At 38.7% G+C, this 17,345-nt stretch overlaps 1 protein-coding gene across 2 annotated transcripts in view; it reads right to left on the bottom strand.

The window, feature by feature from the left end:
* The window catches only part of KCNQ5 (potassium voltage-gated channel subfamily Q member 5), a 538,864-nt gene that overhangs the window by 81,189 nt on the left and 440,330 nt on the right, over window positions 1–17,345 (bottom strand). For both annotated transcript variants that reach the window (XM_090282660.1, XM_090282661.1), the window contains exons 4-6: window positions 15,384–15,559; window positions 14,763–14,888; window positions 2,849–2,959 (exon numbers count right to left, since the gene is read on the bottom strand). In XM_090282660.1, the coding sequence (XP_090138786.1) occupies window positions 2,849–2,959; window positions 14,763–14,888; window positions 15,384–15,559 (413 nt within the window). The remainder of the gene's footprint in view (window positions 1–2,848; window positions 2,960–14,762; window positions 14,889–15,383; window positions 15,560–17,345) is intronic.

Here is a 17,345-nt window from a genome sequence, read left to right as displayed (position 1 = left end):
TCAGGAGGGCAGGGAGAATCCTGAGGGGCAGAAAGCCTGCCCCTCAGGGCGGTTCTGAGGAGCTGGGGCTGCCTCTGCTGGCTCCTTAGTGCTGAGGCACAGCCTCAGGGAAAGGACCCTACCGGTGCAGCTTGGGAAGAGTGACCTGTGATGTGCAGCAGAGTCCTTCTGCTTTGAGGGAAAGATGGGAAAAGGTTCTTCTCTTTCTTGGCCTTCGGGTTTCCTGGGTGAGAGAAACCCCAAACCGTGGTGGCCCATAACCTATGTCTGACTCACTCAGCAAATTGCCAATGCGCTGTCCTAAGTGTCAGTTAGACAACGTGCTGGCCAGTGCGTGTACAAGACATAGTGGTATTTCCAGCCACCTGGTTTTTTTTTTTTAAAGGTATATGTGAACAATTTAGTCTCTCATTAAATATACAAGAACTCTGTATACTTTTCTTGGCATTGTTAGGAAATGTTCTGTTCTGTGCAAGCAAGTTTTTAGATTTCCAAAATATACTAATTGGCATATATAAAGATTATAATCACTTTACTGGGAAACATTTCCCAGAATGATTACTTAGTCTCTGATCTTGAACTTAACAGAGCGACGTAGTTTAATCTCGCTGTGATGTGTCAGAATTTCACAACGGGGACCAGGTACTTCTCTGTGCTGGATGCAGCCAGCTCCCAGAGGTGCGTCGACCCTAACACTAACTGGCCCCAGGTCTTTGCACTTTTGGAACACTGATGCCTACTTGCTTCTTACAGATTTTCTATTCTTTCCCTTGTTAGTCTTTCACCATTTCTTCCTGTTGTAGTGTTTGTTCTGTCAGCCTACCTCTAGGTCTGCTGTTTATAATCTCCAATGACTTGTGAAACTATTGAAATTTTCTCTAAGTAAAGAAATAGGTTAAGCACAGGTCTCAAGAGGCTCACCTGTGAGAACAGACACACACAGCCCAGAGGTTGCCTCCTTTCTAGTTTGTCCTTTTTCACTGGATCAGAGTTGTTACACATATGGCCTCAGGTTAAGTATAAACACAAAAGCAGCAGGTATTTTGTGCCATTATTTTGGGGAAAAAAGCCCAACACTGCATTTTATTGCTTCCAAAGGTATTTTCCTGTAAGGAATCTGATTTTTGAGTGAATTCCTGCTCTGTTCTAAATTGTTGAGATTGACAGATAAGTTGACTCTGGATAAGTCAGATGTTGTTTTGACCCTCCTTGATTTTATCATTTCACTACTGGAAACACATACATCTGGACTCATGTAGGAAAAAGATTTTATGTTTTTTGTGGCAAGCACTGGAGTGACATTATCACATAGTTCTTCACAAAATTTCTTGGGGTGTAGTAATTCTTCATTATATTGGTGAATAAATATACCCAAGGTTATTGTTATAGGCTGAATTGCTTTCCTCCAAAATTCATATGTTGGAGTTCTCATTCTTAGTACTTGGAAGGTGACCCTATTTAGAGATAAGGTCTTTACAGAGATAATCAGGTTACAACAAGGGTGGGCCCTGATTCAATATGACTAGGGTTCTTAAAAGAGAAAATTGGGACACAGATATGTGCAGAGGGAAGACAATATAAAGAATGAGAGAGAAGATGATGGCCATCTATAAACCAAGGAAAGAGGCCAGAAACACATCCATTTCTCATGGACCTCATAAAGAACCAACGCTACCACCTTCTTGATTTTGGACCTGTAGCCTGCAGAACTGTGAGGCAATGAGTTTCTGTTGGTTCAACCACCCAGTCTGAGGTACCTTGTTACAGCAGCAAATGAAAACAGTGATACAGGCAGTTCACGACAAAACTAGAATTCAGAATGAAGTCTAATGCTTAAGCTTCTGCATGGTCCTTTCAGTCTGTTCTCTGTGATTTCATGTGGTCTGGGGCAGAACCAACTGGTCAGTTGGGAGTTGGGCAGTGGCCACGGGAAGGACACGCTCCCTCTGCACTTGTTCACAGGTAGAGAAGGAGCCCTGTGAGCTCAAGGCTGTGGTGCAGAAAAATCCCCACTCCCTTGGATTTCCTTGGAGGTGTGACCCACAATCTCTGCTTGGCAGAGACTGTGACAAGAGTCAGCTCCATCTGGACCAAGACTGGGGGTGTTTTTCCTTAATCATGACCATTGCCTCTGCTTTCAAAACTCCTTTTTGTTGTTTTTGTTCCCCGATGGGGGTGGCATGAAAAATGCGAGAGCTTGTGAATGGAGGCAAATTGCAATATCTTGACCAATTTCCTTTAAGGAAACAAGAGGAGACACAATGATCAGAAAGACAAGCTTCGCCCATTATGGAGAAAATAATCAGTAGCTAGAGGGAAGATGAATGCACTCTTCATGCTGATAAGATGCAGAAACTGCTCATTAAGAAAAATCAATGATGATGACACAAAGATTAAATCACCTGACATATTGAAAATCTTTTAAGGTCATTTAATTTCCACTCAAATGGATCTGAAGAGGCAAATACTCCACTTGTGCACATCCACCTCTTCAGCAGCACACATTATGAACTGAACTGGAGCCATCAGTTTAACAAAGAATCGTTAAATCTTTACAGATATTCTAAATGTAGTAGTAGCACGTCGACTGAAAGGTAATGCCATGTGAATTATTATTTGGTCATAAAGACCTAGCTGGTATAAAACTCCCAGGTTAAATTTCTCCAAGAGAAGACTATATTTTATAAGTTATCCACATAGATATATGTAGAAAAGTCAACATCATATCAGAAAAACTGTATTTGTAAATGATATAGCTATGTTCTTGGGCATATTCAATTTGTGAAATCTCATGCTATAAACCTCTAAGATCTAACTTAATCTGCTTCATTTTTGCAAAGATACTCACGGCAGGAAGTGCAAAGAAAGAAATGCCAAGGAGCGCAAAGCCTGCAGAAAGTAATCTTCCCAGCCAAGTTAGGGGAGTTTTGTCTCCATAGCCAATCGTTGTCAGTGTAATCTAAAAACAAAATAAATAGAATGTGCAGCTTAAGTATGTGAGAGGAAAGTCAGGACCTATGAACAGGAGGCAAAGCAACGTTTCCACTAAATCATTATTCAGCAAGTCTTGTTGGCGCATTTTATTACTGTGCTTTAATTTTCCATGACGCATAACAGAACTCCTCTTTGTTTAAGATAGGGAGTAACCTACATACTTGTTCCTCCTTTATAACACAATTTTCCATGTTTTCTAAGTGTATTCAAAGGAAGGTTACTTAAGAAAGTGGATAACCATCAGCGATACAGAAATGATAGCACCATGGAGTTAGTACTGGATCAGTACACAAAACAATAATTTATGTTAATTATTGCTGTTCATTTATTACCTTGGCAGGCATTTCCTGAAGGTCTTGTGTGTGCAAGGTACATGTTATGATTTGTAGTGGAACAAAAACAAGAGGTACATAGTTCTTGTCCTGACATATTTACGGCATAAGAGGGGAGATGTGTCACACACAAATCATTAAAACACAAAAAGGAAAAATGAGTATTATTATGGATGTACAATAAATCTGCCATGGGAGTTCAGAGAACAGATTATTACAAGCTTGAGGAGGGTGCTGAAGAGGCTTTATTGGGAGATGTCATTGTACATAGGCTTTGAAGAAGAAGTAATACTTTGAGAGGCAGAAATGTTAAAGAGGGTAATCTGGGTGGGTGGGTTAGGTGACCGAGCCACACAGCAGTGAGTACAAGTAGGGTAGGTTCTAGACAGTATAAGCTGTTCAGCTGGATTGGAGCATAATGGGTCTAAAGAGGACTCGTGGAAGGGGAGGTTAACCAGATCAGGGCATGCCTTTGGAAAACAATAATTATATTATGTTCTTCTCATGGTCAAACTGCTCCAGATGGTTCCCATGTCTCTTAGAAAGTCTCGACTCTTCTCCAAGGCCTATAGGTTTCTGTGAGATCTGGCAAAATGAAGGGCAAGTGAACTGGTACAGTGGCAGTGGGACAATATGGGAGTGGAAGGAGAAGAGATGTGTTTGGGAAGTTCCATATAAATACACTGATTGATGGCCTGGGAGGAAGGGGAAGACTAAATCAACAAGGACTTGACAATTTCAAGGGGAAGATGGTTGCATCATAAATGAAAATATGAAAATGAGGAAGAGAAAGTTCTGGAGCAAAGATGATGAGCTTAGTTTTAAGAAGGGTTTTAAAAATGTCAGTATGACTCTGATCTAGAAATGTTGAGCAAGGGATTGAGAGCAAAAGCTTGCATTTTGAGAGAGAAAGAGATTGGGTTTGGCATGAGATTTGGGTTTTGGATTCAGGCACAGGGTGATTGTTGACATTTTGTGAATAAATAAGGTTGCAAAGCATTCAAAGAAGGGACCCAAAGACACCTCAGGAAACACAGACAGTTGAGAGATGGAAGAGAAAGTAAAATCAAAGAAAATGATTTTTTTTTTTAAAGTAAGAGAACTAAGAATGAGTAATACAGATGGAAACTTAATGGAGAGGAGAGAGTTTCACAAAGAAGCCAGGTGATTTCTGATGTCACAGGTGTACAGACAACCAGGAGGATGAGGACTGAGTAAGATACTTACACAGAGATAGAAGGTCACTGGTGATTTCTAAGTCTGGTTGTTTTGGTCATGTCATCTTACCTGGGCTTTGAAGGAGGGGTAACATTTTGAGAGGCAGACATGATAGAGAGAGATAAGCTTGGTGATGCCAGACCTTTCAGAAGCTTTCTGCGCAGCTGAACACCCTTTCCTAGAATCCCTCTTCTCTCCTCACTTCTGTGATTTTCCCTTTATATCTTTGGTGGATCCTCCTACTCTAGTCAAACTTTGAATATTGAATTCCTGAGGTTTGTTTCTGGGTCTTTTTCTGCTATATAAAGTTATATTTTCCTCTAAATTTCTCTTCTATCCCTTCTCTTTTACCTCTCTTTCCAGGTGATCTTAAACATTCTCATGGATTTAAATACTATTTTAACGCTGAACACACCAAATTTATACTTGCAGGCCAGACCACTCTTCTGTGCTCTGAATTCACATACCTGCACTTGATTTTTCCATTTGGATGATGAACAGCCATTTAAACTCAGCATGTTTAAAAGAACTCTTTGCTCCTTTCCAACCTGTTACTCCTCCAACGTATCGCCTCCCATCCTAATCCAGAGCACCACCATTTATCCATTTGCTCATGTCAGAAGCCTCAGAGTCATTCTAATTGATCCTTTCCCTCACCCTTCTCACTGAATCTATCAGCAAGTCCCATTGATTCTACCTCTCCAAAATACTGCAAACTCATCCCCTTCACTCTGTCCTCACCGAGGTACACCAGGCTCCTATAGCAGTCTCTTAATTGCTTTCTGTTTTTGCCCTTGCCTTCCTCCAGTTTCTTCTCCACACATTTGCAAGGGGTATCATTTTATTATTGTCCTCTAAAGATCCTTCAATGGCTACTCATTAAACTCAGAATAAATTCTAAGCTCCTAACTATGGCCTACATGATCTAGTCTCCACTTACCACCCTAAGAGCATTCTAATTTTACCCTCACTCACTACACTTTACCCACAGTGTCCTTTCAACTCCTCAAACAGCCCAGGCTATTTCTGCTTCAGGGACTTTGCACATTCTATCCTCAGCCAGAATTATTCTTCTCCCCACTCTTCTCAGGGTTCTTTCTCATCCTTCAGGTCTTCTCCAAAATACCCCACCAACAGAGAGGCCTTCCCTACTCACTTTGTCTCTAACAGGACCTCTGTTCATCTCTGTTTCAGATCCTGGTTTCTTTTTTTTTTAAAGAAATATTTTATTTATTTATTTTTAGAGAGAGGAGAAGGGGGAGAGAAAGAGGGAGAGAGAAACATCAATGTGTGACTGCCTCCCGCGCACCCTCAATTGGGGACCAGGCCTGCAACCTAGTCATGTGCCCTGACTGGAAATCGAACCAGTGACCCTTTAGTTCACAGGCCAGTGCTCAATCCACTGAGCCACACCAGCCAGGGCAGATCCTGGTTCCTTAATAGCACTACTAGTCACAAGTGGTAGTTTGCTGCATTTTTCTTTGGTGGAAGGGTCCTTATTTCCTTTACTAGGAGGAGGAAACATGGCTTTACTCTTTCTTATCTCCCTAACATCTAGCATAATGCTTACCACAAAGTAGAAGGAACTCAATAAATACTTAGTAAATCAATGAACAATACTGTCAAGAATATTGGTGGCAAATAGAGTGAGAAATATAGGGCAAAAACTCCCTGAAATCTCTGACTTAGGGACAGGCTTTCTAGGATATATTTGAGCATGTTTTCAGAGAGGATGAGACTAAAGAGGGAAGAGATGGAGGCTTTATGATGGGCTAAGGTACCCAAGGAGGCAGAGAAAATAGAATCAATGGTGCAGTTGGAGGGGTCAGCCGCGGTGGTATGAAAAGACACCTTTTATACCCTGGGGAGAAGATGTGGACACCGTGTGAGTGCAGGGCAGGGTTGGGAACGCTCTAGTCAGTTTCTTTTAGTTTCAGTGAAGAGAGGACAGGAGCAACTGTAGGGAGGAAAAGGCTTGTAACGGAGGAGACTTGGGCTGTGAGGGTGTGAGACAGTGTCAGGTACAGATCAACAAGAGGCAGTGGAAGGTCAGTGAAGGTTGAAGAGAGGGACTTTGTAGTGAAACCTAGTAACCAGATTAATTAAACCAACAGTATCAGTAACAGACTCTCAAAGGAATTCTTTTGGATTGCAGAGAAAATATTCTGGTTCAATTTTATTACAGGTTCCTAATCTTAAGTATGTGGAAAAGAGTTAAAAATTTCCTGCATTTTTTCTGCCTTACTAGGTCCAGCCAGTGAAAGATTCACAAGATTTCTGAAAGACAGAAATGATCTGGTCACAGCAATAATGCTACATATCAAGGTTTGTTTTACATTCTAATACATTTGAACTATTCTCCTGGGCCAGGGCTCAGAGAGTGGGCTGAGACACGGCAAAGGGACGATGTGCTCAGCGTCTCACTCTGAGCAGAGAGGAGAGTGCCGCTCTCTGTCGTTCCCAGAAGGTTGCCTCCTGCCTCATAGGGGTGGTTAGTGGGGGAGAATCGAGTGTCGTGGGCTCTGGGAGCAGCACTCTGGAGTCAGTCCCTCGAGAGGAAGCAAAGACTCTGCCCACCTTCTCTGCACTCTGGTTCAGGCTTCTGGCTGATCATGTCTCGTCACTTGCAGGGGACTGGAATGACCAGCAACTCCATCAGCCACAGCAGCTTCCTTAGTGGAAAGCATAGGGGCCTTTTGTTGCCAGGCTAGGTTTGAGAAGGATCTGACAACAGAGTGGGCGCTCTCTCTCTCTCTCTCTCTGTGCCAGGGGTGGGGTGGTGGGGTGGTGGTGGTTTCCTGGGTGCATTATTTCATTTCTTGTGGCCACAAGGGGACCTACTGGGCTTTCTGGTGTGAACAGAGAGGTAACAAGAGGAATAAAATTAGGGCATTTCTAAGATAAACTCACAATAAAAAGATGTGAGCCTTCTTTGTGAATTCACGCTGGCTCATTTGAATGATCTAGCTGCTGACTTTCTAAGGCAACGACTGTCTGCATTCGATAAAACCGTCCTCAGATGAGGCTCGCATAGATGTTCACTGATTTTCTAAACTATCAGGTCAAGCTGTCCTTGAGGTAGCAGGGCATCCCTTTGGAACAGTACAACTACATTATGTTTCTTTTCCCAGCACTTGGAAGGCTCTGCTAATGGTTAACAGTGGCTCCTTCGCGCACAAATTGAGTAGGAGAAGCCCTTTTGGGGCTTATTCTCCCACACTTATGTTAAATAATAGACCCATTTCTGTCTTCCAGAAATCTTGTGAATTTTTCACTGGCTGGACCTAGTAATGATTGCTTTCATTTGAATCTAAAGTTAGAGAAAAGTAGGCTCAAACAGGACCCCCAAGGCACCAGCCCTTCAGGGAGCTCCTGGAACAGCAGCTTGTTTCAGGGAACCTTAAGAGGTGGCATATGTGATCTTTAAGGACTGGAGGAAATCCACTATATTGGGCATAATTCAATTTTTGACTTACTTCCAGAATTTATGAGATATGCTAATTAACATAGGCTGGATAAATTAAATTTAAAAAATTTTGTATGTATTTATTATGCACTTACTGTTGATTCCCACTCATTGACTTTTTTCTTTGCCAGTCTTTTATTTTATTATTTTTTAAAGAGTTTATTTATTTTTAGAGAGAAAGGAAGGAAGGGAGAAAGAAAGGGAGAGGAACATCAACGTGAGAGAGGAATATCAATTGGCTGCCTTCCATACACGCCCCAACTGGGGACCGAACCTTCAACCCAGGAATGTGTCCAGCCTGGGAACAGAACCGGTGACCTTTTGGTTTACAGGACAATGCCCAACCAACTGAGCCACACTGGTCAGGGCTTTGCCAACCATTTGTTTAGCACAGGTTCGCTGTGGGAATTATAATAAACTCACTAGCCAATACCACACAGGATAATATCACTTAATAAGCCAAATAAAGAAGTAATATACTCCAAACAAAGGACAGATTTATTCACACTGCTGTTCCAGGGAAGGGGAGATGAGAAGGACGAAGTCCAAATTTTAACAGCAGTATATCTTTTTATACCCTGCTCACTGACTTTTGACCCTGGAGTTTACAATATCATTGAAAAGATCATGAACTTTTGAATTTATTTTTAAAAATTAAAACACACATTTAAAGCATTTCCAATATCTCTTTCAGTACAGTTTTAGGCAGAGTAATTCATTAAGTGAGAGGATGCCATGCACCAGCCACACTTTACGACCTGAGGAGGAAGTGGGCGGATGCATTCTCAGGCTGTCCTGGTGGGACAGATCGGGACCTGAGAGGGAAGCGCACATGCGGCCCTGATGCTCACCGCTGGCAGCTTCAGGAAGGCTGTTAGGCTGTGCTGCCTCTCCAGTTGGACCGTTTACATGAAGGTCATTTGGCCGGTGGGAACAGCTCAGATAAATGTTTGCCCTCATATTTCATATGTTTAACCACGGTCACCCAGGTGAGAAAAGATATTTTCTGAAAAATCTATGGGTTGCAAATATTGGCATAAAGGTGTATTTGTAGCAGAAAAGACTGAGGTGCATTGGGAGCACTTAGTGTGTTTAGCAATCAAGGATACTTCCTCAGGAATAACATTGCAAAACAAATGCAAATTCTGATTTTTTTTATGGGACGGCAGATGCTATGGTCAGATTTTAACTTAGACATCAGTTAGGCTATAGTTTTTTTTTTTTTTTTTTTTAAATAGCAGAATTAACTCTAGACCAAGAGATATAAATCCTTCTTTCTTTCCTTCAAGCAACATAGCAACAAAAATTTATTGGTCTGATTTGGAGGACACATGTGAACAAATTAAGAGCATACTAGTTGTAGATTCCCATAGCACAGTATTATTTCTCCATAAGGCAGTCCTTTAAGGGAGAATGAATATTGTTGGCAGTCTGTCAATAATTTCTTCTCTTCTCTCCGCTCCCCTCTTTTTCCCATCCCCTTCCCACCCCTCCGCTCCTCTTCTCTCTTCTTCCCCTTGGGTCATATCCTGAGCACCTGGTTTTAGGTAATGGGTAGTCATAGAACCTGTGCAGTTAATTTTGAAATTTGGATACCTTGAACATCAGAATAGTTTTCTATCTTTAACCATCAGAAACTCCTTTGTTGGTGGCATCATATAATTTGGGCTCTGCTGTCACAGGTAGCTCAGATTATTAGCATTTTATATTGTTCTTCCAGGCTTGTGGTCAAATATGTAATAATAGCTGTAACTAACATTTGTCTAGTGCTTGATAAAGCACATTTACATGTGCAATCTCATTTAACACAGAGCAATTTTGTGTAATATTACTATTACAATTTTACAGAATATTAAATGATTGCTTAATGTTGTACCCTCACTGAATCATAATGATGGGGCTGGAACCCAGGTCTCCTGACTATTATTCTGTTATTTTCTATATAGCATATGCTCAATGTTTATGGGATAATACTGAGCAAAATTGTCCAGAGCCATGTGTGAGATGACATTATAAAAGGAACAAACTTCTTAGGAAAGGCTTCTCCAAAGAGGTTTATGACCAATGCATTTCATAAATGCAAGCCATTAAGGTAGTCATGGGACTTGTCTTGTTGATGCTCCTAACAGCTAGGGTGTTTTAGTCGGTAGCGACTGGGGTATGTGTGTCTCAGTATTTGCTTGGTAGTTAACAATGTTCTTCAATGGTTAGGAACTAATGTGTTGATCATCTCATGGCCAAGTAAAGCTTTGATACAATCAGGTAATGCATTGGAAGTAAGAAACGTTTGTTAATGTTTATTTAATGTATCAGCACTGAGTCAAAAAACAACAATTTATAAGACATCGCAGAAAACATTTTGTCCTGGTGAACCCAATGTAAGGAGGGTTGAGTGTCAGAATTATAACTGGTATTATCAAGGACAAGTGTATTTTTGTTCATTCTACAAATTTATACCATTTATTATTCTTAGATTTTGCAGGTGGTGTGACCTGTTGAGTGCAGAGTATATTACATTATACTAGAGCTTTCTATATTGTTTGTTTTGAGAAAGATTGTTAAGATATTCAGCATCAGTTCTAGGACTAACTCTAGCTGATATTGAATTCTTCTACATGTCTGAAGTAACTATTTCAAACACTTGGTCTCAGGTGGAAGTTGTATTCTGATGCTACTCAAGAGTAGACTTATACTATCTGCTGCTGAATTCTCCTTAAAAAACAAAAACAAAAACCAAAAAACCCAAACACTATCTTCATCATAGGAATAGCAGTAAATAGGAAGAGGACCAGCTGGTACTTACCAGGTCATTACCAGAAAAAATTACTCCAGGGAAGAGACCTAATCTTAAGTTATTTCAGAACAAATCTAAAGCAAGTCAAAAGCAGAAAAATAATAACAGGAAATAAGATAATAATAAAAAGTAACTGCAGTAAAACCTGTTATAAATTTATTTCAGAATAAATCTAAAGCAACTAAAAAGGAAGAAAATAATAACAGGAAATAACATCAAGTGGAGCTCTGCCCAGCAATCAGTAGGTACTCTTTTCCAGTAGCTGTTTAAGCCACTAGAGTCACCTCCATTCACCCTCCTCCACTTCCTTTGTTATCAATGACCTATCGCAATCCCCAATTTCCAAGCTTCTTCTGTGCTTAAGCTCTGGGTCTGCCATGAAGCATATAGATTTTTTTGTTCTTTTTATTATAAAGGTGCTTCTATCTAACATCCACAACAGCAATATCTATACCAACAGTAGCCACCATCTTTGATTGGGCACTTGCTATGGTCTTAGCACCAGGCCCTTACTCAATGAGCCAGGTAGTGTTATTCACTAGTATGGAATGCTTTTCAGATATCAGACTTCTTTGAATTGTTACCAGCTTTAAGCAGTGCTGAGCATGCTACTGTATTCCTCCAAAAGTTGCTCTTGGAAATAGCCTTTGGCATCTTCTTAATGAAAGAAGTTTAGTAGTTAATATTTAGAATTCACTGGGATACTGTATCCCTGGACCACAAATTGCAATTTGATACTTAATGTCAATACTTTGGGCCTTTTTAATAAAGTTAATTTCCCTTTTTTCCACCAAAGTCTAGCTCTTAGAAACACTCAATTCAGGATGCTTTTATTTCTCTATTTATTCTGGATACTTCCATAGTTAGCAAGGTATCTGTTATGTGCAACATGGACAATTTTAACTAAAAAATATCCAGCCATATATTCCTTAAAGTCTTCATTAATACTTGATTAACAATATAATATTCTAAATTTATTTTATTTCACATTGGAGACATAATATATAGTCTTATAATAAATAGAAATAATAAGCCCTCTGCTTATTATTTTAGGCTTTAGACAATTTAATTAAGTAAATATCAACAAATCCACTGTGAACCAAAAAGGCCATTTTTATTCCTAGAGATTTAATGTTTTAGAAGATTTTTAATCTCATATTCAAGAATAGATTCTTCTTAAAAAATTAGAGACATAATTAGGCCATTCAAAGAGCCTGTTAAGTACACATTAAATTTTAGTCATAGTAGCGCTAATAAGATGTAAACTGATGAAGATATGTTGTCCCCCCAACCCCCAGAAAGTCATAGATATGATCTTTGAATATCTGCTACTTGGGTTATTTTGGCAAAAGAAACAAGCTGGTGACTAAGTGAGAGATATATTAAGAGTTTCCCACACACTGTTTAACACACAATACAACAATTCTTATTAGTAATAAGGGGAAAAGGAAGACAAATGCCAAAAAGGATCAGGAGCTGCCAGGCTGAGCTCACCAACTGCTTCTCAGTGGGAAGAGGTGCACCTGAGTACCTCAGGAGTTTAAATAGTCAGAATTACCAAAGAGAAGCAAAACTAATCTTCAATTCAACCGTTGCTTTGAAGGGTGAGATTATAAATTCTCTTCCCCTCACTGGCTTGAAAAGCCTCCTGTTTTCTCAGTTTACACAGTTTATTCCACCATGAGTCATAGATTTTCATTTGCTTTCTATATGTAAAAAGTATTTTTAAGACTGTCAGATGACTGCTCTCTTCTGGGGTTTCCACTTTTCTCCTTTCTAAATGTCCATTATTGCTTGTGGTGGTCAGGGGAAGAGGAGTTTAAACCCGATTATTACACCAACAAAATGCTTTGTTTTCATTTGCACAATCTTGTACACATTTACTCTGATGATTTTGGAAAAATCTTAATCTTCAGTTGAATACATTTTTTATTCTTACTCACATTATTGCTGTTAGACAACCAACGGACACACCAAGTTCTGCTTAATACAAGCCCTGAAATATTTCCTTTGTCCTCAACAAAAGTCTAGTTCCTGATGATGAGGTTTTGAGGAACAGGGAGACAATGCCACTAACTGGTAACTTAAAGCTATGCTTCGTCCATAAAGTTAAAACAAACAATTTACCAGTGTTTAAATCACAGTTTAAGAAAATGATGTATTTTTATTTTGGCAACAATCTAGCACTCAAATTTAACACGTACCAATATCAACATATTTGTAAACATTGTATTTGATAATATTTTCCTGATTCACATCTATTTAATGTCAAAAGTTTCATAGGAAGAGGGTTTTGGGAGTTAATTTTGCCCTGGCCATTATTAGGTACAAGACATAAGGTAATACATCACTTTGGCTTTACATTCCTCAATAGGTGATCAGATTATGTAACTTCTGAGGCCTCTTCTAATCAATGTCTCCTTTTACAATTCTTTACAACATAGGGAAATTTTTGCTTCAATAGAAAACTATGCATTGTTTAGAGGACACCATTCCAGGTTATTGAATTCTGACTTTATGGGATGCTGCACCTTTCTTGTTCTTAGAGCTATTTTATAACTTGTAACTTGTAGATAACTGTCAGCGATGCAAAATAATTCTTGCCTACAGACATAGAAATAAATTCTGTCAGGTGGTGGTTTAATTGACTTCCCTCTCACACTGTGGAAGAAGCCAGTTTTGCCTCTGTTTGCACAATCATTTTCTTTTTAAAAATTAAATTAAAAAAATTTATAGAATTTATTAGGGTGACTTTGCTTAATAAAATTATATAGGTTTCAGATGTACACTTCAATAATACATCATCTGTATATTGTATTATGTGTTCATCACTCCAAGTCAAGACTCCTTTCATCACCATTCATCCCCTCTTTACTCTCTTGTACTTCTCCTCCCCCTTTCCATCTGATAATCACCATACTATTACCTGTCTATGAGTTGTTGTTTTTTATTTTTTTACTTAATCTCTTCACCTTTTTTGCCCAGCCCCCAACCTCCCTCCCCTCTGACAGTTGTCAGTCTATTCTCTGTATTTACAGGTCTGTTCCTATTTTGTTTGTTAATTTATCTTGTTCATTGGATTTCACATATAAATGAAATCACATGGTACTTGTCTTTCTCTGACTGGCTTATTTCACTTAGCATAATACTCTCAAGGTCTATCCATGCTGTCACAAAAAGGTAAGATTTCCTTCTTTTTTACATCTGAGTAGTATTACATTGTGTAAATGTACCACAGATTTTTGCACGTTCATTTCAATATTCCTGATCTTGATGTTTCTGTTCTTTAAATAGCCCTTTGAACTACTTGTAACATTTTACTGGTTCCCTCATTAATACTTAAAAAAAATAAAAAATGAGTTAAAATCTTTAGCATGTGTTTATTTTCTTTATGTATGAGAATCATAATTACTTTTTTTTTTGGAAGATTATCTTTTAATAAAAATATAAATGAAAGGGAGGTCTTTGAATGAAAAGTTTTGAAATTAGGTGTCTATCATCTCTGTTCTCAGATGGTTATCAGCCTTTTTCACTTTTTATGTCATAATTTTACTTCTCTAACTTTTGTCCAGCTACCCTTCCTTTATTTTTTATATCAGATCAATAATTTGATGAATGATAAACCAATGCAGCACTAGGTAATTTAAATTTGTGCTCCAAAAAGGTAAAACAAACAAATAAGCCTATCAACATTTTAGTCACAGTTAAAAATAATATATTTTTATCTTGGAAACAATCTAGTACTCAAGAATTACTACTACTAATTTATAAGAGAACTTAACTTTGCTGAAATAAAGAGGGGGGTAAATTATTTAGATAATTATAAGTGCTGTATATTTTTACTTAACTCCCTTTTGGGAGTTAATATTTTTATTGAGACAATTCATAAGACTCATTACACTGTATTTAAAGGAAAAATTTCACAACATCTAATAAATAAAAAGTTTTTTATACTTACTGTGCCCCACCACAGAGCATCTGCATATGTAGAAAACTCTTTATTGGCATCCTTTTCCACCAGATAGACAAGGAAGGATGAAAAAATAAGAACCAAAAATCCTATGTACCAAGCTGTGATTAATTCCTGGATAAAAAAGGAATGAAAGGTATTTAGAGGTAAAAAAAAAATTTGAAAAAGAAAAACAAGTTTATGCATGACTCCACTCATTTGACTACTTCTTGGATATTTATGATGAATTTTAAAGGTTTGATTTATTTATTTTTAGAGAGAAGGCGAAGGAGGAGGAGAGAGAGGGAAAGAAACATCAATGAGAGAGACAAACAGCCATGGGCTGCCTCTTGCACTACCCCAACCGGAGACTGAATCTGCAACCCAGTCATGTGCCCTGAGCAGTAATTGAAGTGGAAACCTTCCTTTTGCGAGAAGGTGCCCGACCAATTGAGCCACAGTGGTCAGGGCTCTGATGACTTTCAGTAATCCATTATATACTGTTTCTCCAAATTACTTTGACCAATTTCTGAAATGACTAAGTTTGCTTGTGATAGATTTATCAAATATGATAGCAATCAATGAAATAGTTAAAAAATCTTGTTCTATAACTGAGATAGTAAATCTCACCTTGCTGTGAGCATAAACCACTGAACCTAATAATTTCCAAGTGCCACCCCTTCGGTCCATGCGCACCATACGGAGGATCTGTAGGAAACGGAGACTTCTCAGTGCGGATGTGGCAAAAATATTACCCTGAGTTTTTGCAGAAACAACTGCTATTGAAGCGATAAGAACAATGGTATCTGCAAGAAACATGTTGAAACAGTCATAAGAAGCATGGCAAGGCATTTTTATTTCTCAAAACAATGTTTCAGAAAGGTCACTTGGACCTATTGGAGGTACATATAATCAGAACTTGAACTCCAGCGTGGCGTAGTGCTACTTGGGCTCCGTGAATAGGCAGAGAACAGGATCTATCTATTGTTTTAGTTCTTACCCATGATCATTCTAGGCTTTACCTATGCAATTTTGAACCACTTACTATTTAGCCCTCAACAAATTGTATAAGGGAGTTCAGAAAGTTTGGTGTTTCAGGGATCTTTGAAGCTGGGGGACAACATTTCCCAACATCTCTGGTTTCCTTAGCATTTCTATGTGGCAGAAAGGAGCTTCGCCTCAGCCTTAACACCTGGGCTTCCTGGTTGATGCCACAGAGGCATCATAGCCTGTCCATCCATGAAAGTGCCAGATGGCATAATCATGTCCCTTGTTTTCTTGACAAAAAAGCTTGTAGCTCCTTTCTGCAAAACATTTTCTTATTTGTGGAGTCTTTAGCTTTACATGATGTTTAACAAAAGCCTCAACTAAGCAGAATACTTTAAGCTCTCTCATAGAGTACTCTTTATACCTGGTCAGTCAATTATAGGTCAGTTTGGTATGCAAGTTAATAACATTACATTTGTCACAGTAGAGTAAGTAATTATATGCATGTGCATTGGAAGGGAATGAATATTTAATGTTTGACATATTGGCATTTGGCATAAAAGGTCTACCTTTTCATAAGCTAAAAAGAGAGAGAGAGAAAAAAAAAGAAAGCATGGAAAAGATGAAAGAGGACTTAATCGCTCCAAGGGTAAGTATCTGAATGATGAAAGATAGGCTTTGAAGTGGGGATGAATGGCCTCCTATGACAATTTAAAATAAGTTTGCTTGACCTTAACACCCTTAAATAAAGTCTCCTTCCATCTTCAAGTGGACTGTGCATGGCTGGGCATCCACACTCCAAAGAGGAGCGTCACGTCAAGGGTGTTGCACTTATAAAGTTTCTGTGAGATCCTTAGGATTAACTGAAGGATGAATGTGTACTCATTACTCATCTTAGTCCTTCTCCCTGCACTCAGAAGGCTCCTGATGTGGACTGAGAAGACCTTCTGAATCACTCTCCTAGTGCCCCTTTTGTGTCAAGACTAAGAGAGGAAGAGGGGGCAAGTATGGCTGTACAAAGGTCAGCAGAAAGCTTTTGTCAATGAGATCTGAATGCTCTGTGGCTTTGTGGGTAGGTACATAGAGAGCCACAAGTACATCCATGAGTTACTGCTCTCTGCAGATGTTGAAAATGAGAGAAATTAAATGTGTTGACACAAACACCAAAGACATTATATAAGTGAATAAAGGCCAGTTGCAAAACACTATGTACAATGTGATCTTATTTTAACAAATATATATTATATAATAGAAAAAACCACGTGAGAACATACACAGATTATTACCATTAATTATCTCTAGAGATAGAGTCCAGGTTCAGAAAATTAGAGGATTTTGCTTTTTAAGTTATTAATTTCTCTAATGTTGGAATGTTATAACATTGATTGTTTTTAAAACCAGAAGTACTTCAAAAATGAGTTATGTACAAAAACATCTCAGTTTTCATCATTTGAAGGGATTTACTCCTGAGACAAGTGGTTTACAGACAAAGAGATAGATATTTTTTATACGGCCTTGCTGGATATGTGTTTGATTTTATTTTTCATTGTAATTCTGCTTCCTCCCAAGTGCACAAAGGAAATAACAGGGCATACAATACTCCAT

The sequence above is a fragment of the Furipterus horrens genome, unplaced genomic scaffold (assembly GCF_987537825.1).
Source record: "Furipterus horrens unplaced genomic scaffold, mFurHor1.1.pri manual_scaffold_6, whole genome shotgun sequence".
In the NCBI taxonomy this organism is placed as follows: domain Eukaryota; kingdom Metazoa; phylum Chordata; class Mammalia; order Chiroptera; family Furipteridae; genus Furipterus; species Furipterus horrens.
This window is presented reverse-complemented; position numbering and strand designations above follow the sequence as displayed.